Source organism: Suricata suricatta, chromosome 9 (assembly GCF_006229205.1).
Source record: "Suricata suricatta isolate VVHF042 chromosome 9, meerkat_22Aug2017_6uvM2_HiC, whole genome shotgun sequence".
NCBI lineage: Eukaryota > Metazoa > Chordata > Mammalia > Carnivora > Herpestidae > Suricata > Suricata suricatta.
The window spans coordinates 128,888,106-128,914,845 of record NC_043708.1 but is presented as its reverse complement, the minus strand read 5'-3'; the positions used below and the strand labels follow the sequence as shown (position 1 = coordinate 128,914,845).

Below are 26,740 nucleotides of genomic sequence, written 5' to 3'. Positions count from 1 at the left end.
GTCCTCCAGGGCGTAGTAGGCGGCCAGCGTGAAGTTCACGTCGCCCGTGGTGAGCAGGTCGAAGACGCAGGCCTGGTAGTAGAGGTCCTCCACGGGCAGCTTCTCCTTGCACTTGGCCACGGCCGTCTCGTACGGGAAGGTGTCGGGGGCCGGGGGCGCGGGGCTGGCGGCCGCCGGGCTGCGGGCTCCGGGGCCCTCGGCGTTGGCGCGGAAGGCCTGGAAGTCGATCTGCTGGTTGAGCGGACAGCCGCGCAGGCAGAGGTAGAGGCCCTGGCTGTCCCGGTCCTCCACGGCGTTGACCACCTCCTCCGGCATGCGGACGGCGAAAGTCAGGTACCGGCCCACCTGGCGGACCACGATGGTGGTGCCGATGTACTTGGCCTGGATCTCCACGTGCTGGCCCGACACCTTCTCGGTGATCTTCAGGCTGTTGGCTCCGTGCTTGTCCCCGCCGTTCTTGGAGCCATCGGCGAAGGCGGCCGGGAGCTCGTCCATCTCAGCCTGGTACACCTTCTGGTCCACGCACTCCTGGAAGTTCTTGAAGATGATGGTGAGCTGGGGGCGGGGGGAGGGGCGGAGAGAGGGGGTTAGGCGGTGCTGAGATGGGGGTGGGGGTGGGGGGGATGGCCCAGCTCCCTGCCGCAGATGCTGGGGACAGGAGGGGCCCCCACAATGCTCCAGTTCCCCATTTTGGTCACCTTTTGGTGCCACCTGCATTATTAGGCACTTAATATTTTTCCTTAAAACAACTTTACTATAGGACAAAGAGGGGGGGAAAAGGAGGGAAAGAGAATATAAGAAACAGAAACCAAGAAACTACAGAGAATGAACTTGATGGTTACCAGAGGGGAGGTGGGAGAGGGGATGGGGGAAATAGGGGATGGGGATGAAGAATACACTTAACGTAGCATCTAGGTGGCTTAGTCAGTTAAATGCCCAACTCTTGGTTCTGGCTCAGGTCACGGTCTCATGGTTTGTGGGTTTAAGCCCCATGCTGGGCTCTGTGCTGATGGTGCAGAGCCTGCTTGGGATTCTCCCTCTCTCTCTCTCTCAAAATAAACTTAAAAAAAATTTTTTTAACTTAAAAAGAATATGGGGCGCCTGGGTGGCTCAGTCGGTTAAGCCTCCGACTTCGGCTCAGGTCAGATCTCACGTTTGTGGGTTCGAGCCCTGCGTCAGGCTCTGTGCTGACAGCTAGCTCAGAGCCTGGAGCCTGCTTCCGGTTCTGTGTCTCCTTCTCTCTCTGCCCCTCCCCCTCTCATGTTCTGTCTCTCTCTCTATCAAAATTAAATAAAACATAAAAAAATTATAACTTTAAAAGAATACACTTAACAAGATGAGCATTAAGGGATGTATAGAATTCTTGAATCACTATATTGTACAGCTGAAACGAATATAATAATGTAGGTTAACTATACTGGAATTAAAATTAAAAACTTTGGGGCACCTGGGTGGCTCAGTCGGTTAAGCATCCGACTTGGGCTCAGGTCATGATCTTACAGTTCGTGAGTTCGCGCTCCAAGCTGACAGCTTGGAGCCTGGAGCCTGCTTCAGATTCTGTGACTCTCTCTCTGCCCCTCCCCCGCTCATGCTCTGTCCCTCTCTTTCAAAAATAAATAAACATTAAAAAAATTAAAATTAAAGACAGTAAAAAAAATACAACACACAACATGTTTTACTTAAAAACAAAAACAAAAAACAACTGACTTAGAAAGGGAACTTAAATCACCACCCTAAATAGGAAACCAGCTCACTGACTATATAGAGAGAGGTGACCCGTAAAAAGAAATGCATAGCTAATTAAAAATAAAAGTTCATTATCTATTATAGTAGGCTGAGTAATGACCCCCAGGATGTCAGGCCCTAATCTCGGCCACCTATGAATGTTACCTTATGCAAAAGGGTCTTTGCAGATGTGATTATGTTAAGGATACGGAGACAGAGAAATGATCCCGAAGTCTCTGGGGAAGGCCCCAAGTATAATCACATGTATCCTCCTAAAATGGAGGCGGGGGGAGGCACCTAGGTGGCTCAGTCAGTTAAGTGTCTGGCTTCAGCTCAGGTCATGATCTCAAGGTTCGTGGGTTCGAGGCCCCGCATCCGGCTCTGTGCTGACAGCTAGCTCAGAGCCTGGAGCCTGCTTTGGATTCTGTGTATCCCTCTCTCTGTCTCTCAAAAATAAATAAAGAACATAAAGAAAAATTTCACATGGAGGCAGGGGGAGATCGGACCACAGAAGAGGGGAGGACTCTCCACGGAGGCCGAGACTGGAGGGATGTGACCACAGCCCAGGGGTGCGGGCAGCCACCAGAGGCTGGAAGAGGCACTAAACAGATTCTCCTGGGAGCCTCGAGAGGGACCCGCCCTCCTAGTACCTTCCTGTTAGTCCTGAAGAGACTCATTTCCGATTTCTCGCCTCCAGAGCTATGGGCGAATACACTTCTGCGTGTTTGAAACGCTGAGTTTGCGGCATTTGTTACGGCAGCCGTAGGAAACAAGTAGGGTCCACAGTCACCCCACAGATCTCGCAAGCCACCAGACCTGCAGCCAAATTCCTGCCAAACGACTGTGAGCCACTGGCGGAAGGTTAACAGACTCTTGCTCGGAGAGTGAGCAGGCAGAGGCCACTGTGGCAGAGCTGCCCCGAGGGGCCACCTAGCGGGGCCTCAGAGGTGAGCAGGAGGAAGAGGAGGAGGAGGGAGGAAGACAGAGCAGGGTTCCATGCTGAGCACTTGGGTCAGGGCCGGGGCCACAGCAAGAGGGCCCATTTCCGCTGGCACCTGCAGCTGGGGGGGAGGGGCTGGGCTCAGCTGCTGGGGCAGAAGCAGGCGGCTGGATGGCACCACTGCTAACTGTCCTCCCGAGACCCACAGACACAGGCGCGGTCGCTCCATTGGGTGTGGTGGGCACCATACGTATGACTTCTGTGTGGCACTGTCAGGGAGAAGGACATTCCCTCCCCTTCACAGTGCAGAGGATTCAGGCTCAGAGAGGTACAAGGGCTGGCCCAAGGTCACACAGCCAGCAAAAGACAGAACCGAGTTTCGTGTCTTGGTTTCCAGCCCCTGGGCTTTTTCCAGCCACAAGCCCACAGGGTGGGAGGCCTCAGGAGGAGGGTGGGACACAAGCAGCCCAGGGAGTGCGTGCGTTTCCCCATGCTGTCCTGGGTGCAGTGCCAGCGGCTCCTTTCTCCTGAATCCCAACCGGGAAGATTGCATGGGTTGGAGACAGGAGTCAAATCTGGGAGAGACACCACCATCCCCCCTTCATTCCCGTTCCCGGGTGTCCGCTTTTAACTGCTAGTGGCTCTGGGGCGCCTCTGGGGCACCTCTGAGGCCACTGCCTCCCTGAGCCAAGGGACTCCAGCCCAAACCCAGGGAGGCAGGTGGGGTCATGGGGCAAGATGGGGCACCCAGGCCTTTTGGGGCTCCCTGCTTAACCCCCGCCCCTAACCACTATTCCTAGAACTTGTCTCCCTACCCCCACCCCCACCCCAGCCACCAAGCCCCAACCTCCTGGCCCCGGGAGCTGCGCTCCTGGCGAGCTGAGGGGGTAACAGCTCAGAGGGTCTGCAGGCCCAGGAGGTCCCCAGCAAGAGGCAGGGTGCTGCTGGCGACACGGATGCCCCTATGTGGCTGAATTCTGTGCCTGGCACCCTGGCCGATATGGCACCGGATGACTGCCTAGGGGGGCCCTCAGGGTAGAGGGTGGGCAAGGCCCACGCACGCTAGAAACCGCAAGCAGGTCCTCCGGGCAAGGGGAAGGCAGGACAGCTGTGGAGGACCTACGCTCAGGCTGAGGGGCAGGAAGGGCCAGGGCTGAGGGTGGGGTCTGGGACTGGGCCACAGACCAGGCGGTGCAGCTGCAATTCAGGGGGTGTGGGGGTGGCCCTAGGGCACAGACAGGAGGCTGAGGGGGAAGCAGCAGGGACCTGTCTCAGCCTGGGGCTTCAGGAGCAGAGCTATGGGTCCAGGCCTGAGGCCTAGATGGGGTGGCCCAGGGGCCACAGAAAGTTCTGGGCTGAGCAGACCAACAGGGTAGCCAGGGCCCAGCTGGAGGTACCCAGGACTGCCTCGTCGCTGCTCTGTGGGCACCCCCACACTGGTAAAGCGTACGGGTGGCCAGGACAGGAGAGCATGAGGGGCCTGGGCCTTCAGAGAGAAACTCCCCCTTCTCACATGGACACTCAGAAAGGTGAGGATGAGGGGACGAGAGAAAGGCGGCAGTTAGACCTTTGGGGGGTTCCCAGGCTCTTGGGCCTCCCTCCATCCAAAATATTAAAAGCACATTTTGTGACTGCATTGGTGTCCAAACTAATAAACCGTCTAGATTGGCTCAAGATGAGTTTTTCCTCCTGACTTTAAAACAAACAAAAGCTTTCCTGTGGGTCCTCGGCAGTCTTGAGGCCCTCGGTGCTGTGCCTGTGGGGCCCGGTGAATGGTTGGGACCGAGCGGGGCACGTGCTGCTGGCCGCTCGGGACACTGGGCTCCGTTTCCCCATCCCTCCCTCTGAGGTCACCGCCTGGCCTCCTGGGAAGCGGTAGCCTTCTGGTTTGCTGTGGGTGGTCAATGGTGGCCACGGCCTCCCTGCCCTGCTTGGAGCCCTGCTCTCTGACCCCAGGGGCCTCTGCTGTCCACCGTCGCTGGCCTACCAAGATGGCGACTTCTAGGCTCTACTTCCTGCCGCTTCCTTCTCTCCATCCCGTGGCTCCTGCCCTGACGTGGAGGCTGCCTGTGGTGGGGGAGGGGGCGAGGGGAGGTGCAGCCAGGGTGGTCTGGACAGTGGGTGGTCCCGCCACTGGTGGGGCGGGGGCTGAGGGGCGAGGGGCTCTGGTGTCCCTGCCTGGTGTGCTGGGCGGTGGGCAGGGGAGGGGGGTGCCGCTGCCTTCCAAGTGCCATCAGCCTCCTGGAACAGGAAAGGCTGGTTTCCCTCTAACCGTCGTCTCTCGTGGAGACAGGCTCCTGGAAGGCTGACAGGACGAGACTCTTCTTGGTGCCAGTGCCAGGGACGCAACCACAAGTAACAGCATGAAGGGGCCTGTCGAAAGCGGGGCGGCTCACCGCCAGCATGGCCACGGGTGTGGCTGCCACTCCTGTCTTCGCTGTCCCCCCACCCCCCACCTGGCTGGGACCAGCACTGGGAGCTGGAGCCACACGACAGGGCCGAAGAGCCCGAGACCCTTGCCCCCAAGGAGCTCACACTCCGGGGGGGGGGGGACGCACCAAAGAGAAGAGTGAGGCAGCGGGACACGTGGTTGAGTTCTGGAGGGAAGGCGGGCAGAGCAGAGACCCGAGTTCCTCTCCTCCCTGAGCCTCAGTTTTCACCTCTGTACAATGGGTGCTACCAGCACAGTGAAGCTGGGGGCTGGGCACAGGAGGAAGTCGGGGGAAGTGGGGCAGAGAGCTGGATAAAATGTCGGCTTGGGCTGGAAAACCCTACATCTTGATCACCGACAAGAACGGAGGACCGAGCTGGGCAGGGCCGGATAATGCTGGTATCCCAGGAAACGAGCCAAGGCCCCCTGGGCGAGGGGCTGGTGGAGAACAGTGGGTTCAAGTGGGCAGAAGAGGCAGGCAGAGGGCCCTGGTGGGGAGGCACCAAGGCCCCTCCGAGATAACAGCCCCTTGGCTTCGGTGCCTTCCCCCAGGCTCCAGGCTGCCCTCCCATCTCTCCCCCAGGCTTCGGCTCCGTCCCTCCTGACCCTCCCCCACCCCATCTCCCCAGGAGGCCCCGCCCAGTACTGCGGGCAGAGCTGGGCCGCCCAAGGCCCTGGGCATCCTGCACCCACCCCAGGCACCCCTTGGTCAGCTTTGTTCTTCATCATCAGCCTGGGAGTTGCCAGGAGGGGAGGAAGCACCCCTGGGGTGTTGCATAAACGTTTGCTGAATCAATGAATGAACAAAACCAACACACCTGTGTAGTGGAAACCTAAAGAAACAGGCGCAGGCAGGCCCAGGGCCCTGGAAACGGGCCACCAATGCCCCTCCCTCGGGTACCCTGTCTGCCCCGAGGCCTGAGCAGACCGACCCCGTCACTGCCGGGTGTCCGGCCGGGCCTCCAGGCTGGTGAGGGTGTAACAGAAGGCGGCTGGGAGCTCAGCCCGCCGGGATGGCAGAGGTGATGCGAGGTCACGGCAGAAAGGGGCTGGGTCTGTGCGGCTCTGTGGAAGAGCTCCCTACTTTCTAGAACCTCCATGCCGGGACAGACAGGAAGAGAGGTGCTCCCATCCCGTCCGGCAATTCTCTTGGCCACAGGGCCCAGCGGCACGCCTGCCACAGAGTGGGCGTCTGAATGGGTGGCACACAAGAACGAAAGGACCACTGATCCATTTGGTTTGGGGACAGCATCGCTGGACTCAGGGCCCCAGTGTGTGCCCATGAAGAGCGGGGGGTGGCATCCAGGGGTTCTAAGCCAAGGCAGGTCACCCTAGCCTGTGCGACACAACCAGATGTGGCCCAAAGGCTCTCCCTCCAGCCTGTCGCCCCCGCCCCAGGGCAGTGGGGAGCAGAGCCCCCTGATTCCTCCCACAATTCTTCCCAGGTCTGTGCTTGGCTCTGTTACCACACTGGGTGCTCACACCGCCCCGGGTTAGGAGGGGCAGGGCCTGCAAGGCCCACGTCGCTCTCACACCCTCAAACTCCCCTGTGTGTCCCTGCCAGGACAGGACAGGGAGGCGCAGTCCCCTCCCGCAGTATGTTTGCTGCTGGATTTAGAAGCTGCAGCCTCAGGCTCCTGGCGTTCATTTATCTTGGCTCTAGGGAAGGAGGGAGGTGGGTAGGTGCAGGGGCCGCAGGGACGGTGGCTGGGCCCTTGACGTGGGCCCCTCTGTCTGCGGAGCGCTGGCCACAATTCTGCCGCCCGCTAGGCTTCCCGGCTTCGTGCCAAGACCCTGCTGGGGCATCTGTGGGGCCAAGACCCACTTGTTTCTGCTCCTGCAGATGGGCCCAGGAGGAGACCCTCTGGAGGCACGAAAAGGCCACTGGAGCAGGGGGAGACGGTGGGAATTTTCCTGGCTGCCAGGTCACCTTGCTGTCCTCCTCTTGGGCGTGGAGGGACAGGAAGGAACAGAAACGCCCTTGTGGACCAGCCTGGGCTGCCCAATGTGTCGCCTGCAACGTGCTTTTCCTAGGAAAACAGACCCACTGCCAACCGGGAAAGCCCTGGGGGCTGCAGTGGTCCACGCCCCAAGGACGCACATGTACCCCCATCCCTTGCCCTCCCAGAGCCCACCACCCTCCTGGCCTTGAGGCTGCGCCCTCTGGCTGAGTCTCAAGGGGAGGCCACGGGAGGCCCTCTTGGAAGTGGGGAGAGGAGGGAGGACCTGGGAAGGATGGGGGAGTCCAAGTACCTGGGCCACGGGCCACACGCGTGGCTGCCTCTGGCTGTGGCCCTGTGAGCAGGACTTGAGGCCTGCCACCCAGATGCTGAGGCCTCCCTGGGTCAGAGGATGACTGGCTCTCAGCGGCCTCTGGGGCTCCAGGTGGTTCGGAACCGCCTTTCATGGCAACGAGAATGAGAACGTGGCGGAGTCTAGAACTACCCTTCTGCCCCCCGCCCTGCATCAGGTCACTGCTAGCTTGCTGTTCCCAGCTGACTACACTCTGGGTGGGGAGGCACCTCCCAGTTTGGGGCTGGCCCGGGGGAGGAGAGAAGGGCTGCGTGGGTGGCCCCTGGGGAACTCAGTGAGCTGCTTCTCTGTCCTCACCTGTTCCCAGACACCACGGCCCTCTCTGCTTTGGGGCCGCAGCCTCTTAATACAGGCGTGGGGCAAAAGGAGGGCAGGACCGTACCCTGCAGCCCTGCTGACCACATCAGCGTCCTACAGCCCTGGTTCCCAACCCAGCTTCCCTCACCCCCTCCCCCAGCCAAACTGGGGGCTTTAAAAAAAGAACACACACTTGACCCAACCCAGAGATCTGGTATTATGCTGGCCTGGGGGTGGGGGGAGGGGGCCAGAATCACCATCTCCTAAAACCTGTTCAGTCTGTAACTGAGCAGTCGTGTGAGAAGCCCTGGGCAGGGCCGTCTAGAAGCTCCTTGAGAGCAATGAGGAAACACATCTGTAGAGAGACTCCCCTTTTATCGGGGTTTTAATACTGGAATTCTACCACAATATAGTTTGGGGGCAAGAAAAGAATATCCCGAAAATCTGCAACCAAGAGCTCTGAAGAGCGTTTCTACAATTTGTGGACAAGCCCAGAGTGGATGGGGCACCTGGGTGGCTCGGTTGGTTAAACATCCTACTTCGGCTCAGGTCATGATCTTGTGGTTCGTGGGCTCAAGCCCCGCAATGGGCTCTGTGCTGACTGCTCGGAGCCTGGAGCCTGCTTCGGATTCTGTCTTCCTCTCTCTTCCCCTCCCCTGCTCATGCACTTTCATTCTCTCTCTCTCTCTCAAAAATAAACATTTAAAAAATTAAAAATAAATAAATAAAATTTGTGGACGACCACCCCAGGAGGAAACCCACATTATACCTGGACCCAGCATTTGCACTGGTATGCACGTGCATGCACACACACACACGCAAGCACGTGCACACACACACACACACACACACACACACACACACACACACTGAAACTGAGCCTCCTGAAACGTGTCCCCTTACCACGTACGGTGCATTCACAACCTGCCTTTCCTATTGGAGCCAGATTATGCCATCTTGTCTACCCTGCCCAATTAAAAAAAAAAAGGTGACATTGGTATGCTGGTTCCAGACCCCAGAAAACTGATTTCACAAATCCCTGGTGGGCGGTGGCCAGCAGTGTGAGAAATACCACACTCCAGGCAGCATGAAGAGGTGGTTCCAGGGTGGCTGATCTCCTGATAAAAATTCTCTGGAACATTACTAAGTCATCAGCCCATTTACTGAAAATAAGAACTCTGGGGAGGGTACAGGGGATGTCTGGATCTGAGCCCTGGTCACGCAGGGCTGCCAGGGCCTCAGCCTTACCTTGCTGGTGGCGGTGGCTGCCGAGCCGGGCAGCACGGGGGTGTTGGTGACCTGCACATTCAGGTAATTGTTGTCGATGAGGGGCCAGGCGCCCTGCACCTTGCAGGTCTGGAAGCGGTCTGTGAAAGTCCTGAGGTGCGGGTCCCCGAAGAGGCCGCAGTGCGTGTAGTTGGGGGTCGCCGAGTGCTTGTGGAAGCTCTTCTCGTAGTGACAGATCTCGGGGCTGTCGGAGCGCTCCTGGCTGTCGCCCGGCGGCGGGAGGGTACGCAGGCGCGGCTGCGACGTGGGGCCATCCTTGGAGCAGTTGTACTGGCTCATGAGGTCCTCTATGCCATGCACGGCCGAGTGGTAGGCCAAGTCGCCCCGGCAGGTGCGGGCCGTGCGCCGTGTGCACAGGGCGTAGGTGCGCAGCGCCGCGCAGAACTCGGGGGCGTCGTCCGAGGCCGGGGAGTGGCTGCCCGCCGTGGCGCTCCAGAACTCAGAGTTGCACTTGAGGATCTTGCACGGGGACGTTGCTGTGGGGAGAGGAAGAAACGCGCCGTCAAGGTCACTGGGCGAGCTCCGCCCCCTCACCCCTGGGGGCCGGGCAGCAGCAACTCCCACAAGGACATCCCTGCCCAGGGGACGACAATGCGCTGCACGTTTGCACACAGATGGCAAATAGTCCCTGCAGGTGGTTGTGCAGTGTGCAACCTGCCCTTCCTAGCCTTCCGCCAGAGTGGCCTGGCGGCCGATTCCGCCGCCAGGGCTGGTGGAGGCCCCTCCCACTGTTCCCAGCCTATAAAGAGGGGCCTTCAGTGTTTCTGGGCAGCGAGACTCTGCGAGCTCACATGCTACTCTGCGGCGCTGGATGTCCGCTGACGCTTTCCCAGTGATCCCCAAATACTGAAGCTCCACTATTCAGGATGTGGCCTGGCCTCTGCTACTGTGTGACCTTGTAGAAGTCACGGGGCTTCTCTGTGCCTCATTATACTTCCATAAAACAGGATAATACAGTATGTACCCTATGAGGCTGCTCAGTGTTGTTACGGGACCAAGGACGGCACTGACTAGATCAGAAGCTCCATGAATGTTGGTGAGTTGACTCTGTGAACTTTGGTCACAGAAGACTTGGTTGGGGTCACCCTGTCTTGCAGAGCAAGAGAAGCGTCCCTGTTGGTCACCACAGCTCCGTCCCTCCTCTATCCTGCTCAGGACGACAAGCTGGGAAGCCATGGAGAGTAAGAACCTTGGATCTGCCTTAACGTTCATTTCTTAGATAGTCACTGACAGGCTTTGAGACCTTAGTCATAATTAGCTACAAGTGACTGCACCTGAAAATTGGGGCTTTACCACACCTGCATCTTGTACCCGGACACAGAACCTGCCCTTTCCCGGCCTCCCAGATTCCTTTGCACAGTCTGTCGTGACTTCAGTGGCCACAGGCACGCAGCCGGGCTGCAGGAGGGAACTTTCTACACAGGCTCTAGCAGCAACGTGGCTGGTGGACCGGCTGGGCAGGCTGGGGGTGGGGGCAGCTGCAGCCCAGTGCTGGAGTGATCAGCCGGAGAATGGGGCTGTTGCTTCAGCCAGTCCTGCCCAGGCCACTAGCCTGGCTCATGAACCCTTGGAAAAATCGGTTTGCTTCTCTGGTGCTGCTTTTGACCTACAAAATCAAGTTGCACATAAAAGCAGGGACAGAGGGACGCCCAGGCAGGTGAAGGACGGAGCCACCTGAGAACCTGGGCACCTGGATGGCCTGTCTCTGGGGGATCTATGCCCCCACAGTCACCTGCCTGGGGCTGAAGCTGACCAGGCGGGCCCCACACCTGGGTCCTAAAATTCAGGCCCCTCCCCCGACTTCTGTTTTTGTCACAGAGCTGGCCAATTCGGGTGTTTCAGGTGGAATCTGGGTGGACCTTTTCTTTCTTTTGAGATGTTACATATTTACTTCAACGTGTATTAGGACAAATAAAACCAAGAGGATAGAAGAGCCGCGGATTTTCCATGTTAATAGCTTTAACGTTGAAGAGTTCAGCAGACTTGGCTTATAACATGGCACCTGGGGGGATGGGAGGAAAGGTGTGGGTGAGACAGCCACCCCCTCCCCCGCACCCTGCATGGTCTCCCTCCCACAGGGACATGCTCTTCGGGGCAGGTGTCCTTTGAAAGGCAGCTAGAAGATTCTCCAGCCATGCTCTCCTTGTATTTCTTTTTTTTTTCCCAACTTTTTCTTAATGTTTATTTTTGAGAGAGAGAGAGAGAGAGAGAGACAGAGAGAGAGAGAGTGCTGGGGAGGGGCAGAGAGAGAGGGAGACAGAGAACCTGAAGCAGGGTCCAGGCTCTCTCGAGCAGTGAGATCATGACCTGAGCCAAAGTTGGAGGCTTAACCGACTGAGCCACCCAAGTGCCCTGCTGTCTTCATATTTTGATAACCTACAGAAGACGACCAAGACCCAACCTACCCAAGATGCTAAAGTGGCCTGCGTGGGAGTAGGCAGAGGAGCCCCTCTTGGTGGAGGGGAGGGGAGAGGAGGGGAGGCTTTCTAAGAGTCCTGGAGACACGATATCAAAGAAGAAAACTACCCCAATGGGACACAGGCCGGTGCCCGGGCTGTGCCCACTGCTCACCCACCAGCCCCTGGAGCCCGGCCTGCCACCATGTGTGGGTGCCCCTCCAGCCCTCGCCATGCCCTAAGTGGAGAGAGGAGACCACCAGCCCCTTTACAACCAGCCCACTGCAGCCCAAGCACGACTTGCACCAGCCTCCACTCCCGAGACAGCTGACCTGGGACAGCGGAGAGTTAAGTCACAGCTCCTTCCAGTCTCGGGCCAGGGCCTCACCTCAGCTGCCCTCCTGGCAGCCCCGGGGCCCAAGCCAGGCTTAGCACGGCTGCTCCTCTTGCCCAAGGTCTCCCTGAAGAAGCTGAAGCTGGATTTGAATCTGGCCCATTGGACCTGAGAGCCTACGTGGGGGGCATTTCCAAGTCATCACACAATTAGCGCATTCACGATTGATTCCAGCAGCTGCTGAGTGGTCCAAGGGCACACTTCACCGCGAAGCGGCCCTCAGCCTCTGCCTGAGGACCCCACCAGCTGGGAGGCCCGTGGTCTGCAGGCTCTGGGTGGCCTGGTCCCCAGCTCAGGGGACTGCCTGCAGGCTGGCCAGGGGCTGGAAGGCAGGGGTCAGGAAAGGGGCCGGGGGCAGGACCAGCCTGCACACAGACAATGTGGGACATGCAGGGTGCCTCACTCCTGACTCTATTTGTGTCTCTAACCCCACAAATGGGGGACCCCCCCAGATGGTGATGACAGTCTGGTACCTTCACCGTCTTGGAAATGGCCCCGAGCAGGTTTCCGGCTGCAAAGCTTTCCAGTGTGTCAGGACTTCATGCCTGAAATCCTACGGAGGTGCCCCGAAAGGAGGTCCCTCACATGTTCTGGGGACATCAGGTGGGATCTGTCTGCACAGATGTGGCCCTTGATACTCTGTTCAGAGCAGCGCACCTAGGATGTCGCCTTGCACACCAGCTGCCTGGGCGGGGGCTGCAGAGGAGGGCAGAGAGAGGGGCCAGCTCTCCCAAGGAGCGAACCCTAAGCAGCCCTGGGCGAACCCAAGCCCTCAGAGACTAGGTCTTTCATCTCTCAGTTCAGACTCCGCAGGGCTCCTTCACCTACCAGAGCCACAGGGCTACCACCCGCAGCGACCCTGAGGTTGCTCTTGGGCTGCCCTCGCACCCAGGAACTAAGCCTTCCATCTGAGGCCGGGTCCCCACGGAGGGGAGCCCCTCCAACCCCTCCCTCCCCTTAAGTCCTGCCCATCCCCATTCTCAGCCATGGGGCAGAATGTTCCCGATGCTGTCACCCGGACAGACATGGAGAGGTGTGAGGGTGACCATGGCCAGGTGGGGTGGTTCGAGGTCCCACTCTGTCCCCTACCAGTAGTTGTGGGAACGTGGCTCTACCTCAGTTTCCTTATCTGTGAATGGGGGTAGCGGCCGCCTTAGAGAGCTGCTGAGGATTAAATTGGATGCACTGAGCCTGCCTGGGACCCAGCGGGCACTCAGCAAACAGAGGCCCTGACAAAGGTCTCGGAGGAAGATAACGCCCCTCCCCACCATGAGGTAAGAGGTTAGAAATCAAAGGTGGGGACAGAACGGGGACAGGAAGGGCTCTGGAGCATCTCTCCCTCTACCCCTCTCTGGGCACCACACTCCCCAAGGGGGGCACCAAGGAAAGCGTTGTGGTCGGAATGCGTCTGCCCCAAATTCCTACGCTGCAGCCCCAAGCCCAGTGTGATGGTGCTTGGAGAGGGGAAGGGGCTCTGGGAGATGACTAGGTTTGGATGAGGTCACGAGGTGGCCCCCCCCATGGTGGGATCAGGGTCCTTCTAGGAAGAGACACGGGAGCGCGGATTCATGCTCTGCCGTGTGAGGACGCAGCAAGAAGGCGCCGGCTTGCAGAGGGGAGGAGAGCTCTTGCCAGAAGCCAACCACGCTGCGAGAACTGCAAGCCTTCCCTCCCATCTCTCCTCCCCTTCCGGGGCCCTCCCGCACCCCCCCTGCAGAAGCCAGGATCACTGGAGATATTCGAGTGGCCAGGGGCCAAAAGATGAGGTGGGTTCTGCTTCAACTATTGCGTTGTCCTTTCTCCTTGAAAGGACCTGTGGTCACGTGGGGTGACCCAGGCTGGGATGACTCTCCGGGCTCTTGAAGGGGGAGAGGGCACCCAGGAGGCAGAGACAAACCCAGCTCTCATCTCCTGCTCTGTCCTGCCAGCCTGTGTGACCCAGTGTCCGTGTGTGGCCTTCCCGCTGTCACAGTCCCCATCCCCTTGTCGCCAAGGCGCCCCCCAACGCCTCTTCCACTCATTTCCGGAGAGATGGCGGATTCCACAACGTTGGGTCCCAAAGCACAATTTCTACAAGTTCGCCTTTACTCTTGTTAATGAGTAAATGCACAGACCTCGGGGTCCCTGAGACCAAGCAAAATGAAGGCACCTGCGATGGCCCTTCCCAGAGACCACACCGGGGTCAAGTCCATGTGAACAAGCAGCCTGTGACAGATTTTGTGTCACTGGACAATGCTGACTTGGAGATTTTCAGGACACGGGGGACCTCCCTTTGGGAGGCAGTGTGGTGGGGAGGGTTTAACAGATGTGCTCTGGGGGCAGAGGACCGTGGTCAAATTCCAGCTGTGCTGCTCAGTGGCTGTGTGGCCACGGGCCGCACGATGCGGCTCTCTGTGCCGCCGGGATGCATCAGGACCTTGGCCAGTATCTACTTCAGGGACCAGTGGAACTGATGGCAGCAAACCCTGAGACACTGGGAGGAGCTTGGTGGAAGTCAGTTTTGTGTCTTTACTTGGTTAAATGATCATTTGTGGGGGAGGCTAAGGTCTGCCTATCAGCTACTGTGTACTGAGCACTTACATGTATCTCCATTAACCCAGGACTACCTGTTATCCCCATTCGACAGACAGGCAAACTGAGTCCTAGAGGCATTAAACAGCCCCCTCCTCCCGCGTGCGCTGACGCAGGAGGGAGGTAAACCAGGGCATTCAGCCCCCAACCTGCTCTCCCCTGCTCTTTCACCTTCTGCACTTACACACACACACACACACACACACACACACACACACACACACACACACACACCCGGCCCTGCCCATTTGCTGTGAGGCCACAAAGATAATAAAGAGGAGGCGCTGCCCTTTAGGGCGTGAGCGCGCAGGGATGCCCCGGTGGGTGTAGCTGGGGGGACACACAAGCCGAGCCTCACCTCCAAAAAGAAATAATGATAACAACGCCCCAGACCTCCTTAACCTGTCAGACTGCAAATGCTTGAGCGCCAGGCCCTCACTGCAGAATTTTATCTGCATTTGATAGATGCACGTACACCTGGTCACACAGCCACAGGCTTTGGGGCTCTTTCTACACTTTCTTTTTTTTATATTTATTTATTTTAGAGAGAGAGAGACAGAGTGTGACCCGGTGAAGGTCAGAGAGAGGGAGGGAGACACAGAATCTGAAGCAGGCTCCAGGCTCCGAGCTGTCAGCACAGAGCCGGATGGGGGGCTTGAACCTACGAACTGTGAGATCAGGACCCGAGCTGCAGTTGGATGCTTAAACCACTGAACCATCCAGGTGCCCCTCCTTCTATCCTTTTCAAAGCGCACTGGCTTGGGACACCAGCCAAGAACGACCCAGGTCCTGAAATCCCCAAAAGCAACAAGATGGGTTTTCTTTGACCACGCCCGGTTCCTGACTCACAGTCATCGTTACCTGTCTGTTCCCAGGGCCATCACACCACCCTCCAAATGGATGGCACGCTTTTCCTGCAGAAAGGCCTGCCTGGAGATACAGGAGCAAGTCCTAATGCAAAATGACACCCCCACCCCCCCCTCCCCCGCGGGTTTCCTTAGCTGCCCCAAACCCTTGGGGGGACTTGAGCCAGCCTTTCACACCTTCCTGACAGTTTAAGGGGAAGTCCAAGTACCTCCCACCACAGATGAAGGAGCTATCTTTCCGGGGAGGGGGGGGAGTGACTTCCAAGAGATCAGTGACTGCCTGGGACCAGAGCTGAGGGGTCCTGTCCCCCTCTGCCTTCTCTGCAGGCGGTAACGCAGCTCTCCTGGGCTGGTCTGCCCGAAGTGGTCATGCATGAGCCGTCATTTCCTGGGGGTCAAGGAAGGGCTTTGGGCACATTTGAGCTGGAGGGTCCCCCACGGGTGGCCAGCTGAGGGGCCCTTGACCCCTCGCTGGAGTCTTCCTGCCGCCCCGTATCCACTCCACTAAATCACCGGCTGAAGGCCACCCTGGGTCAGGGACCTCAATGTAACCTGGCCCAGCATCAAAAGGAAAAGCTCGTGGCTGTGGGGTCACCTGCCAAAGAAACCACGGAGGGGCTGATTTTTATGTACCGCATCTTAAAAAAAAAAAAAAGAAAAAGGCAGGAGACCTTCATGCCAGGCAGGAAACTTTGGACTTATTTCTGATGTGAACATCCAGGGAAGGAAGCAAGAAGAGGAAAGTGTGAGAGTCTGGAAGAGATCTCACTGCAACTCATGCGGGCAGAAGGGGACACCAGCGTTCAGAGCAAGCTGCCCTCGCTGCTGCTGGGGTGACTGTCCCCTCCCTGCCTGGTGCCTGCAGGTGGCAAAGTGGACCCTTCTGGCCCATTGGCGACCTCTGAGCGGATCCAAGGCAGCCAGTGTGCCCAGAGCCAGGGGATTAAGAATCTGATGGGAAGTAAGAATTTCTCCTGAACTTTGTTTCTGTCTTAGCCACTCCAGTCCTCAGGCAAGCCTCCTCTGGGGCCTCTGCTAGACCCTTGGGACCCGGGGCACCACCTCAGACACCCAGGGAAATGCAAAGCTGCCACCCAGAACGTTATGCTCCTTAGAAGCACATTCTGCGTGTCTCTGGGTTTGACAAAGGCCTCCGGAAGGCTGAGGACTTGGGGATGAGCTAGTGGGAGGGGGGCACAAATGGAGGGGCACGCAGAGGCGAGGATCTTGGCTGGCTGGGACTCATGACAGGAAGCCCCAGAACTGCCCCCAGCACCCCCCCCCACCCCAGATGGGTGCATTGGCTTTAAGGGTGGGCGTAGGCAAAGCCTAGAGGGCAGGGTAGCCCCTTAGGGCTCAGACCTGGAGACATTGCCCACCCCCAAACATCAGACCCATTGCCTTCTGACTCTGCAGCGGCACCCGAATCCCTTGCTTCTCTGTGCAATCTACCTAATTACGATCACTTTATCTAATGAACACGTGGTGACCAAACACTGTTGGTTTCTTAAGATGCATGGTGGAGACTTAGAACCTGGGGTCTCAGGGCCACCAAGTGTCCCTGGTCCCTGGTTTCCACCTCCAGGCAGCCTCCACGGCAGAAGCGGAGAATTGCCCTGTACCATCCCTCCCAGGTGGGCATCCGGCCTCTGCCGCCGCCGCCACCACCACCACCACCACCACCACCACCACCACCGGGAACCTGCCAAAGCAGGGCTGGCCCTCCTGCTCTAGGCAGTTCCAGCTGTGGACCCGTATCAGCCTCCAAGGGTGTCCGAGGGGCCTTGGCTGCTCTCCAGGGCCACACAGAAAAGGCTCAAATATTGAAGACGGCTCCCCCACCCCCCACCAGCTCCCCTGTGTGTCCCCTGGCTGCCATGGGCCTCACTGAACTGACTGTGTCCTCCCGCTGAGGTGTCCCCTCCTGCCCACAGATCCTGAGAGCAGGGGTCTCTCATCTTCCACACCCTACGCTCAAAACATCTTGGGAGACTTGATGCCTTTTTATTTATTTTTTAATGTTTATTCATTTTTGAAAAAAAGAGTGAGAGTGAGCGAGCAAGCAGGGGAGGAGCAGAGAGGGAGAGAGAGGGAGACACAGAATCCGAAGCAGTTTCCAGGCTCCAAGCTAGCAGGCAGCATAGAGCCCAATGCGGGGCTCAACCCACAAACCGTGATATCATGACCTGAGCTGAAGTCAGATGCTCAACCAACTGAGCCACCCAGGCACCCCTGTGATGCCTTTTTAAAGTCCCCAACCCAGCGCTCTCCTAGGCCTCCGCGGGAGGCTGGCGGCTCCCACCTGCCCCGACAACCCCACATCTATAACATTTCACTTTTTGGGGAGGCGGGCTTTGTGCGCTGAGACCTGCGAGGGAGGGAAATCACAGCCTCACAGCCTGAACGACTTCGTTCCTTTCCTTTAACGGGCGGCCCAGTGCCTCTCGGAAACCGACGGGGGCAGGGAGCCCGCAGCATCAGCGGTACCCAGCCGGGCGGGAGGGAAATATTTATGCACCAGCGCGGCTTTAGCTGCTTTCAGAGACCTCCTTTGAACTGTTAATCAAGCCCAATCTCTCAGAATAATAGCCTGATTATTACCGCCCTGTTTGCATAACAAAGAAGCCCAATAAAACTTATTTCACTGTGCACCGAGGGGGTGTGAAGGATCGCTCAGAGAAGCGAGTCTCAGGAATGCGGCGAGCTGCTCTGCGGCCCCGAACCCAGGAATAAAGACAATGCAATTTGCCACCAAGAAAAGCCCAATAGACCAATAAATTACCCGCGTGCAAAGGGATTAGATCAGGTTTCAGTCGCTGTACAGGAGGAGGGGTGAGGAGAGCCGGGAAAGGGGGAAACCTGCCTCCTCTTAAAGGGATAGCGCTCATTTTGAATCCAAGCCCCACGGTCAGGTTGGTTCTTTCCCACTCCGTGGCTAGAATGGCCCCTGCCTAAAGTCATTTACTTGCTATAAGTTCTGGACCCTACCCCGTGCTTCCCGCTGTTCCTGCAACAAGCCACAGGTCGTTTCTCTGCTCAGGTGGGGGCAGCTAGCAAACTTCTGGAATGCAGAGCAAACACGTTTCGTCTGAAGACTAGGACACAAGAAAGATGTAAGGATGGAGTCAGCAGAGGGATCAGGAAAAGCAGCAGTTCAGCCAGGTCGGGGGGGAGGGGCGTGGCCAGTGGACCAGCTGAGGCGAGACAGGTGAGCAGGCACAGGGGCCTCCGACACAGCTGAGGTTGGCTGGAGGTGACACGCTGCTTGCATGCTGGTAGCAAGTGTCGCTCAGCTCCAATATGCTTTCTTCTGCTATGGGGGGAGGGGACATCAAACCCCTTTCCTGCCGTCCGCCGGCTCCGTGAGACTCCACCACAAGGGGGCGCTGTCCCCAGGCGGTTTCCATCACTGTGCTAAGTACCCTCTTTGGATACCTGGCCCCGGTGCTCCCACAAATGCTTACCAAACCCCTACATTCAGGTCCCTCCGGGGAAACAGCCCATGTGGTTTTGTTATCCTGACTGGACCCTGACGTACCAGCCTATGGATTTCAGACTAGATGCGGTTGATGGCAGGGAGCCCCGCGATAATTTTCAGGAAGTGCATGGCATGATCAGAATGCTATTTTAGGAGGTGGTGGCTTTAGTCGGGGTAGAAGCAGGCAAAGCACATGCACAGTGAGCGGTCACTGCTTAACTTCTGTGGCAAAGTCAGCACTGAAGCCTGAGACCTCCTGTTCCTGTCCCCTCGGCCTGTCCCCCATCCACCCTGGACAGCAGAGGCCCTCGGCTCCCCCTAATCATCAAGCTGTGACAGGGGGTCCTGAAGGAGGAGGCGAGGGCAGCGCCAAACCATGAGCGCCAGCCTCCCGGCACTCAGCATGGGGACAGCTGGCCACTCCCCACCCTCTTCAGGAATCAGGGAGGGGACGCGATAGGATCTAGTGCCAACATGCAGCAAACTCTGACCTGGGCTGCATTCTGGAGTCTTCTTGAGTTAAGAGACGCCTAAAGCGGGGCACCTGGATGGCTCAGGGCATGATCTTGCAGTTCAGGATCAAGTCCTACATCAGCTTCGGATCCTCTGTCTTCCTCTCTCTGCCCCTCCCCCACTCACGCTCTCCCCCAACTAAATAAATATATATATATAAATAAAGAGATGTCTAAAGCTGCCTGTTTGTGTCACTCCTGCAGGAAACATCCAGGTGTTTGACATCAGATGCCTCCAGGAACACAGCCAGGTGACACCCTGAGTAATTCCTCAGGTGTGGCAGATGTCACCCTACTTACCCTGCAAGAAGCCAGAAATGATCAACTTGCCTAAAAAGCATTTCTCTCTCTGCAGCCCAAGTTGATTCGGCGAGGGTGGGGGGCAAGTGTGGGGGGCGACCAACCTAGCCTGTGAGTCCCTTGAAGGCACTGGGACTTTTCTGGGAACCTCATTGTCCAGGAGAAAGAGCCAGGCAAGAGGAAGGTTCTCCAAGAATCTCAACTGATCTAAGAAGGGGAGGTGGGGAGGCTGGGGAGCTGGGGGTTAACTCCCTGCCCAGTGTGGGAAGAGGTGGCCCAGTGCCACCCACTGAGCTGAGGCAGGAGGCACTGCCCCCTTGTCACACTTGTCACACTCAGCAGGGGCTGCTCTGCCCCAGCCACCACACACGCGCCAAGCTGCTGCAAGAAACCACCCTGAGTGCCAAGGAAAAGGGCACACCTCAGCTTTCCAAACTGGACGCCCCCCCCCCAGGGCCACGTGGGGCCAGATCAATGGGACATTCTGAAGCACCGTGTTCACCAAGGCCACAGGCAGGCCTGTCAGTCAGGTGGCTGAGGGCTTCTCTGGGTTAAGAGGGAGCCCTGATGGGGGCGCCTGGGTGGCTCGGTCGGTTAAGCGTCCTACTCTTGGTTATGGCTCAGGTCATGATCTCATGGTTTGTGGGTTCGAGCCCCACATGGGGCTCGGCACTGGCAGTGTGAAGCCTGTGTGGGATTCTGGCTCTCTCCTTCTCTCTCTTTCAAAAGAAGCAACATCAGCAACAACAACAACAACAACAAACTGAAAAGAGGGACCCATGATGACCAAGGGCTGACCTAGGCGCAAGATTCCAGGCTAATACCGCTGCCCGGGTTCCACAAGCAGGGCGGTTACCGGCAACGACATCACTTTTCAGCCATCAATGAAACTTTCAGGTGACCAGCGTGTTTTTCCGGCTTGGAGACATAACCCCGTTCCCCGAGTCCAGGGCTGGCTCTAGAAATGATCATTTTCCATCCTGGCTCTGCCTCCAGCAACCCCCAGCTCATCTGCTTGGGCGCTCCAGGTCCAGATCCATTTGAAGTGGCTTTTTCTCCCTCACCACCATCCGCAGGCGCAGCCCCCACCATGCAGTGGGACGGCACACGCATGCCAGCTGGGCACACGCCCGGCCGGCGCACACATGTGTGGGCCTGTGTTCATGGGGCATTCCTTAGCGTGGGGAGCAATAATGGGCTCCTTTCTGCGGGGACCTGGGTGCAGACGGATCACTTTAATAGGCGTCTCGGTATTTCGACTGCTCGGGTGAAATGGTGCATGAAATGAATAAATAAGCAAAACCCAAAAGACATAAATCTGACTTGGGAAAATTTGCACAATGACAGCCCCTGCCAACTTATTTGCCTGACCTATGGCTGGGTGGCATCTCCTTCTCGGAAATGCTTAGCCAGGGATGGACGGGGAGTGGAGAGGGCCTTTGGGATGAGGCAAAAGAACGCTAGGTCCACAGACCATGCGGTCAGCGCTTCACTCTGCTATCTAGTATCTCCGCATACTTATTTCCCTCCCCACCTTGAAGTCTTATATGCTAACACAGCACACACTCGAATAGGCTATGAAGCAAATCTAATGTTCATTCACAATCTGGTCCATGGAAAAGGGCGGGGTCTGTGTTCTACCCCAGGCGGGGTCACCCGCTAGCTGTCAGGCAACCTCTGTGACCCTCTGTTTCCTCTTTGGTACAGAGATGTTTGTGAGGAAGGTGTGGTGATCTCACGAGGTGTTGCACTTAAACTGTCTGGCGGAGCGCCCAGTATACTGTGGTCGCTCAATAAATGAGGAGAGCTTTAAAAATTATTGTTCTCCTTCAAATGATCGTTCTTTGGTGAGAACAGCATAAGGTATTATGTCTCAAAGGATGTTCATAATCTTAAGCAGTGATGTGACGGCTATCTGTGGGAGGTTGGAATTTGGGTTACTTTCATGTACTTCTTTACCCTTTTTGGTGTTGAGATTTAAAAATGAGTATTGCTTTCATAACCCCGAAGATTATTTTAGAAAAAATACCGGGGTGTTTGGGGGAAAATCTGTGGTCTCTGTCTCTTGAGAAAAAAACCTAGCAAATGCAAAAAGACCCAAGGGCCCTTCAGTTCCCAGGATGGCGCCGTGTATAGCAGGAAGAAAGAACAGAAAATGCGGTTCTGTCCGTGTAGACAGAACTGGTGATTTAGAAGAGGGCAAACCCCCAAGACCCGCGAAGCAATGAAACCAGGAGGGAGCAAGGTGTCTGCAGCCAGGGGACAGGTGTCTAGGTCATTGGAGAGATGGCACTCGACCCCAACAGACAGCAATGAACTTGGGTCTTGATCAGGTGGGCATGCCCTTCCCAAACAGGGCAAGGAAGGCCTGGGGGCTGCGTACAGGGAAGGTGGAGTGGGTGCTGGTGGAGTAGGGGGGCGGGCAGGAGTGACCTGGAACCTGGGGATGTTCCAGAAACCCTTCGAATGAGGCCTGGGAAAAGCGTGGGGCCAGAAATCCATCCTTTTGGATGCTTCAGAGGGCTACAAGGAAGGATGAGTTCCTGAGCAGGACTTTTGTGCTAAAAGGGGGCTAGTGGGTAGAGGGAGGAGGGTCCTAGGGCTAGACAAAGGGAACAGGCGGGAAAAGTGGAGGAGGGAGGCCCAGCCCCCAAGCAACTGGATTGAATGCAGAGGCCCACTTGGCATTCAGGGCTTCGAGGTTCTGGGCAGCGGGCTCCCTCACAGACTCAAACCAGGCACTAGTCCTGGGGGCCAGGCAGGGAGAGGTCTAGGGTGACCAGCCTCCTTGGTGTGCCTAGGACTGAGAGGGTTGCTAAAGACTTGGGACTTTCAGCTTGAAACCCATGAGTCCAGGGGGGGCGGTACTAGGATGAGCTGGTCACCCTAGAAGAAACTGCCTGCAGGTTGAATCCAGCCAAGCAGGGAGGCAGCACGGTGGCTAATCAGGCCACCAAAATGCAAAGCTGGGGTCCTCTGCCCAGTTCTGTCCAGTGCCTTGCACATTTCACTAGAGATGGTTTGGTGCACGAACCACGGGACCCCTGGCACATACACTGGTCCCCACCCCATCAACCCCTTACCTTCACAGGGACCTGGGCCCCCTTTCACCATCTCACGGAGCATCTTCACCGTAGCCTGTCCGCGCCTCTCTGAGATGCGGGCGACTGCTAACCTTGCAGACAGCCTTCCCTTCTTCAAGCACAAGACCAGAGACCCTCTCCTCATCCCGGGGGCCAAACGGGGCACAAGATTTTATGTCTCACTCTCCCCCCAAAGCCCAGGCTCTTCCCTGCAGACCTCTTAGCTGCTCACTGGCTCTGCTGTCATCGGGCTTCTGCGACCAGACATCACTTCATTCCCTGCCTTTGGGACACGAAGTCCCACTGGGAAGACAAAAATGTGGCAAAGGGACTTGCAGGCACATTTCTAAACAGCAGCTCTGACAGCACTATTCTCCTCTCTATTATGACAGAGATGCCCGGAGACAGAGCGGAGAGCCTTGGTCCCCCCAAGCCTTCGTGTCTCCTCTGAGGATGTCACATTTCTGTGACAGGTGCAGTTTAAAAGTGAAGGGAAAGAAATGAGGGAAAAAGAAAGGCCACGGGGTAATAATTCTTAGAATCACTGCCCTCACACCTGAGTGTGCATCAGAACCCCCTAGATGGCCTGGTGAAGTCCCACCCCAGAGCACCGGCTTCAGGGAGTCTGAGGGGGAGAAGCCTCCCAGGGGATTGTGGTCTAAGGACCACACTGTGCTTGGAGTACAGCATCCACATGAAGTAAACGGAAGATACCCGAATATCCGCAACAGAGGTCTTTGATAAATTTCTCTTAGAAATCAGAGGGGCGCCCGGGGGCTCAGTCAGTTAAGCGTCTGACTTCACCTCAGGTCACAATCCTGTGTTCTGGGTCCGAGTCCACCCCCCGCCCCCACCATGTTGTCAGGCTCTGCGTTGACAGCTCTGGAGCCCACTTTGGATACTGGGTCTCCATCTCTTTCTGCCCCTTCCCTGCTTGCACTCTCACGCATGCACTCTCTCTCTAAAATTAAGACTAAAAAAAAATTTTTTAAATCTGAAAAGTCACAAAGCTTTCAACGTCTAAGAAGGATCTATTAATTAGTTCTCGAACAAGATGTTATTTGTGGACGATTCCTCCTGAGAAGACATTTCTGGGCCTCGTCCTTCCCCGCCCCCCTCCCTGCCCCAGCTAGACGTGGCCACTGGTCCAACCACTGTGGGCATGCCATTGTCCAAGGCGCACCCTTAGAGCCCAAGGGAAACTTGCAGACCCTCGTCCCTTTAGGAGTTTGGTGTTCTGCTGGCCCTGCACGGAGGAGGGCCCCGACACCCGTCACTGCGTCCGGAACGTAGTAGGGGTGTCATACCCACCGGCTGAGTCCACGCAAACACTCTCAAAAGACACAAAAGCCCTTTCAGTCTATAGAGATGAAGGCATCTTTCTCCACATAACTATGTCCAATTTAACTTGTACTCCTACGGGCTTACTCCTGGCAGCCGTTCAAGTTCACCGGCCCTGAACAAACCTATGCTTTCACGTGGCTGCGCCAGCCAGATGCCACCTGTCTTCAGTGGGCAGCTCGCAGGGCCCCTAGGGGTCTCTGTGCCTCGAACTTGCCAAGGCTTTGTGTTTTCCCCCCGGCACCCACCCGGCCCTCCCTGCCCTTCCCTCCGTCACTGACTTTATTCCAAAGCAGCCCCTCGGTCACTGGGTCAAAGAATAGGACAGTCCATCTCTTTACTACAAAAACGACCCATTTCATCTCCTACTTAGGGAATGGTCTTCTGACTCAGCTTTCTTGGGCATACAAGGTTTTGGAGCCCATGGTGCATTTGGTTTGGGGCCACTTGGAAGCTGTTTCAGTAAGGTGGGCAATTTTGACGAAATGCAGCTGTCAAGGCCTCAAATTAGAAGAAACCGGAGCCAGCTGGCATGACAGAGCAGCAGCTATCTCTCTATGTGCCAGGTTTTAGTTACCAGCCTCAAAGCCAAAAAAGAAATGAGCTTCTAGGAAACAAAAGTGATGGAATTCGAGTTCTGAATTCTATAACTCACCAGCTTTGCTCTGCCGACTGGGGGGGGGGGGATACTTTTAAAAAGTTTTTAAGGTGGAGACATGAAATCGGCCACAACCTCCGCCCCCCACGCTGGCAGCTGCCCCCAGACTCCTGAGCACCTCCCACCAGCCTTCCCTTTCCTCACCCAGTTCAAGAACTTAACAAGTGCTGCCCCTTTAAGAGCGGGAAGGTGTTGTTTTAAGGGCCTCTAAGCCCCCCTTCTCCATTTCAGCTCTGAGCTGAGATCACATCCCCCAAGGCGGCCAAGGGACAAAAGCTATTTATCAACCCATCTGATAAAACTTCCAACGGGGCCGGATCTTTATCTAGACCAAACCGAGAGGCTCAGGCATAGCAAAGTCCCGCTTCTCCAGAAGGCGGATTTCTTATTAAAGATGACGGTCCTTGTTATTATTTTTTAAGTTTTGGGAAGAGAATCAAATCAGCCTTTCGGCCAAACCCTTCTGTGCCTTTTAAAAGGTATGTGTGCGAAGAGGCGGTAGGCAACCCCGCTGCTGGACTCACTACAGGGGTGTTAGTATTCCGGGGAGGGGGCCCACGGGGTCCAAGGCCTCTTTGGAGCAACTGACGCCCCCCCCCCATCTTGTCCTTAGCCGGAGCCTCCCCGGTGGAATCCAGAGAGCTGGGAGCAGGTTGAGGCTGTCCCGGACGCCCTTGGGGCGCGCAGCTGCTGAGTGAGCTGGGCGCGCTGGACTGGGCTGGCGCCGGAGGCCCCGGAGCAGGGCTGGGGCGAGAAGGTAAACTGATCCTTTGCCCCTTAGCACTGCCAGCACCGTCCGCCCGCCCGCAGCCCCAACTTGCAGCCAGGCCGAGCCCGGACTGCCCAGTTCTGCCAGTTCCTGAAACCCAGTTGGCTGGGAAGCAAAACAAAACAACCCAATCCCAGCCTAACTGGAATCTTTCTTGCAAAGAGCTCAGCGGTGCGCGGGGGGCTGCGGATCCGCGTCTGGCCCGGAAAGACACCTCCGAGCCCCGCAACACGACGGAGACGGCAGATCCCGCCTTGCAAAGGGGGCCATTTGGCCCGTGACACTGCCTTTATTGGTATTTTTAGCAAGAGAAAAGTGGGTCTAAAGGGTTTAACTGGCGTTTCCAGGCTGTGAGGAGCATATGGCCAAAATGAAATAAAGTTTTATGAAACATTATAAAGAAAACAGACCGGGGATTTAAGTTTCGTGCCTTCCCCCTCCCCCCCGAAAGGAGGGGGGGTAAAGAAACTGGAGCGTTTGGGAAGGAACAAATGCTTCTCTGTGGAGTTGGTCTCCCTTCCCCCAACAAAAACAAGAGGTCCGGGCTCGGAGGAATTTGAAAGCAGCGATCTGCCAAAAACATTGTGAAAAACTATGGGGGATTCATTGGAAACAGATGGCTTTTTCAGCTTTAATTCTGAAATTCTCTCCCTTTCTGACACAATAAAAACAAACAGGGGGCGACGCGGAATGTTATCAAACAGGAACCCGGGCTCGCGGGAGCCCAGTCCGTGGGCTTCCCCGCGTGGGCGGGACGGCGTCCCGGAGGAGGGGGCGGCCGGGGACTGGCCTGGGACCTCCGGGGCGGCCCCGGCTCCACCCCTGGGCACGCCGCAGGTCTGCACGCTGGTGGGCGAGCAGCGGGAGAAAGTGCCCGCTGCTGCGAGTCCGTGCTCCCCACCCCACCCCTCCTTCGGGGCCCCTAAGGGGCGCGTCCGCGGCACCCCCTTTCTCGCCACGAGGGAGGCGCTCCCGGCCCCTGCGACCTCCCGGCAACCGGCCGCCTCTTCCCGCAGCCGGGACGGGGGCCTGCCACCCCGTCGGTCCCCCACGGGTATCCATCGCGCCCTCGGCGGGGCGCGGGAGAAACAAAGAGCGGTGGAGAAGGGAGGCGGGGGTCCCGGGGGCGCCGGCGGACTTCAGCTCCGTCCGGCTCGCGGACGCGTGGCCGAGCGCAGCGACAAGGCCCGGGGAGCCGGCCCGCGGGCCATCCTCGCGCCGGGGGCAGTGCCTTACCTGCGGGGAAGCTGCAGAGAAGGAAGGCGAGGGTCGGCCAGAATCCCAGGGCTGAACGTCCTGCCCCTCTCCCCATACCCATCCATCCAGCTCGGCCTGTTACCACTAGCCTCTCCCTGGAAGAAGAGTTTAGAAGAGAAGAA

At 57.3% G+C, this 26,740-nt stretch overlaps 1 protein-coding gene across 1 annotated transcript in view; it reads right to left on the bottom strand.

Moving 5' to 3' along the window:
• The window catches only part of RGMA (repulsive guidance molecule BMP co-receptor a), a gene marked incomplete at its 3' end in the record, with an annotated part of 43,010 nt that continues 16,270 nt past the window's right edge, over positions 1–26,740 (bottom strand). Inside the window, exons 2-4 of the mRNA XM_029952293.1 lie at positions 26,598–26,713; positions 8,955–9,469; positions 1–555 (exon numbers count right to left, since the gene is read on the bottom strand). Coding sequence (XP_029808153.1) covers positions 1–555; positions 8,955–9,469; positions 26,598–26,713 — 1,186 coding nt within the window. The remainder of the gene's footprint in view (positions 556–8,954; positions 9,470–26,597; positions 26,714–26,740) is intronic.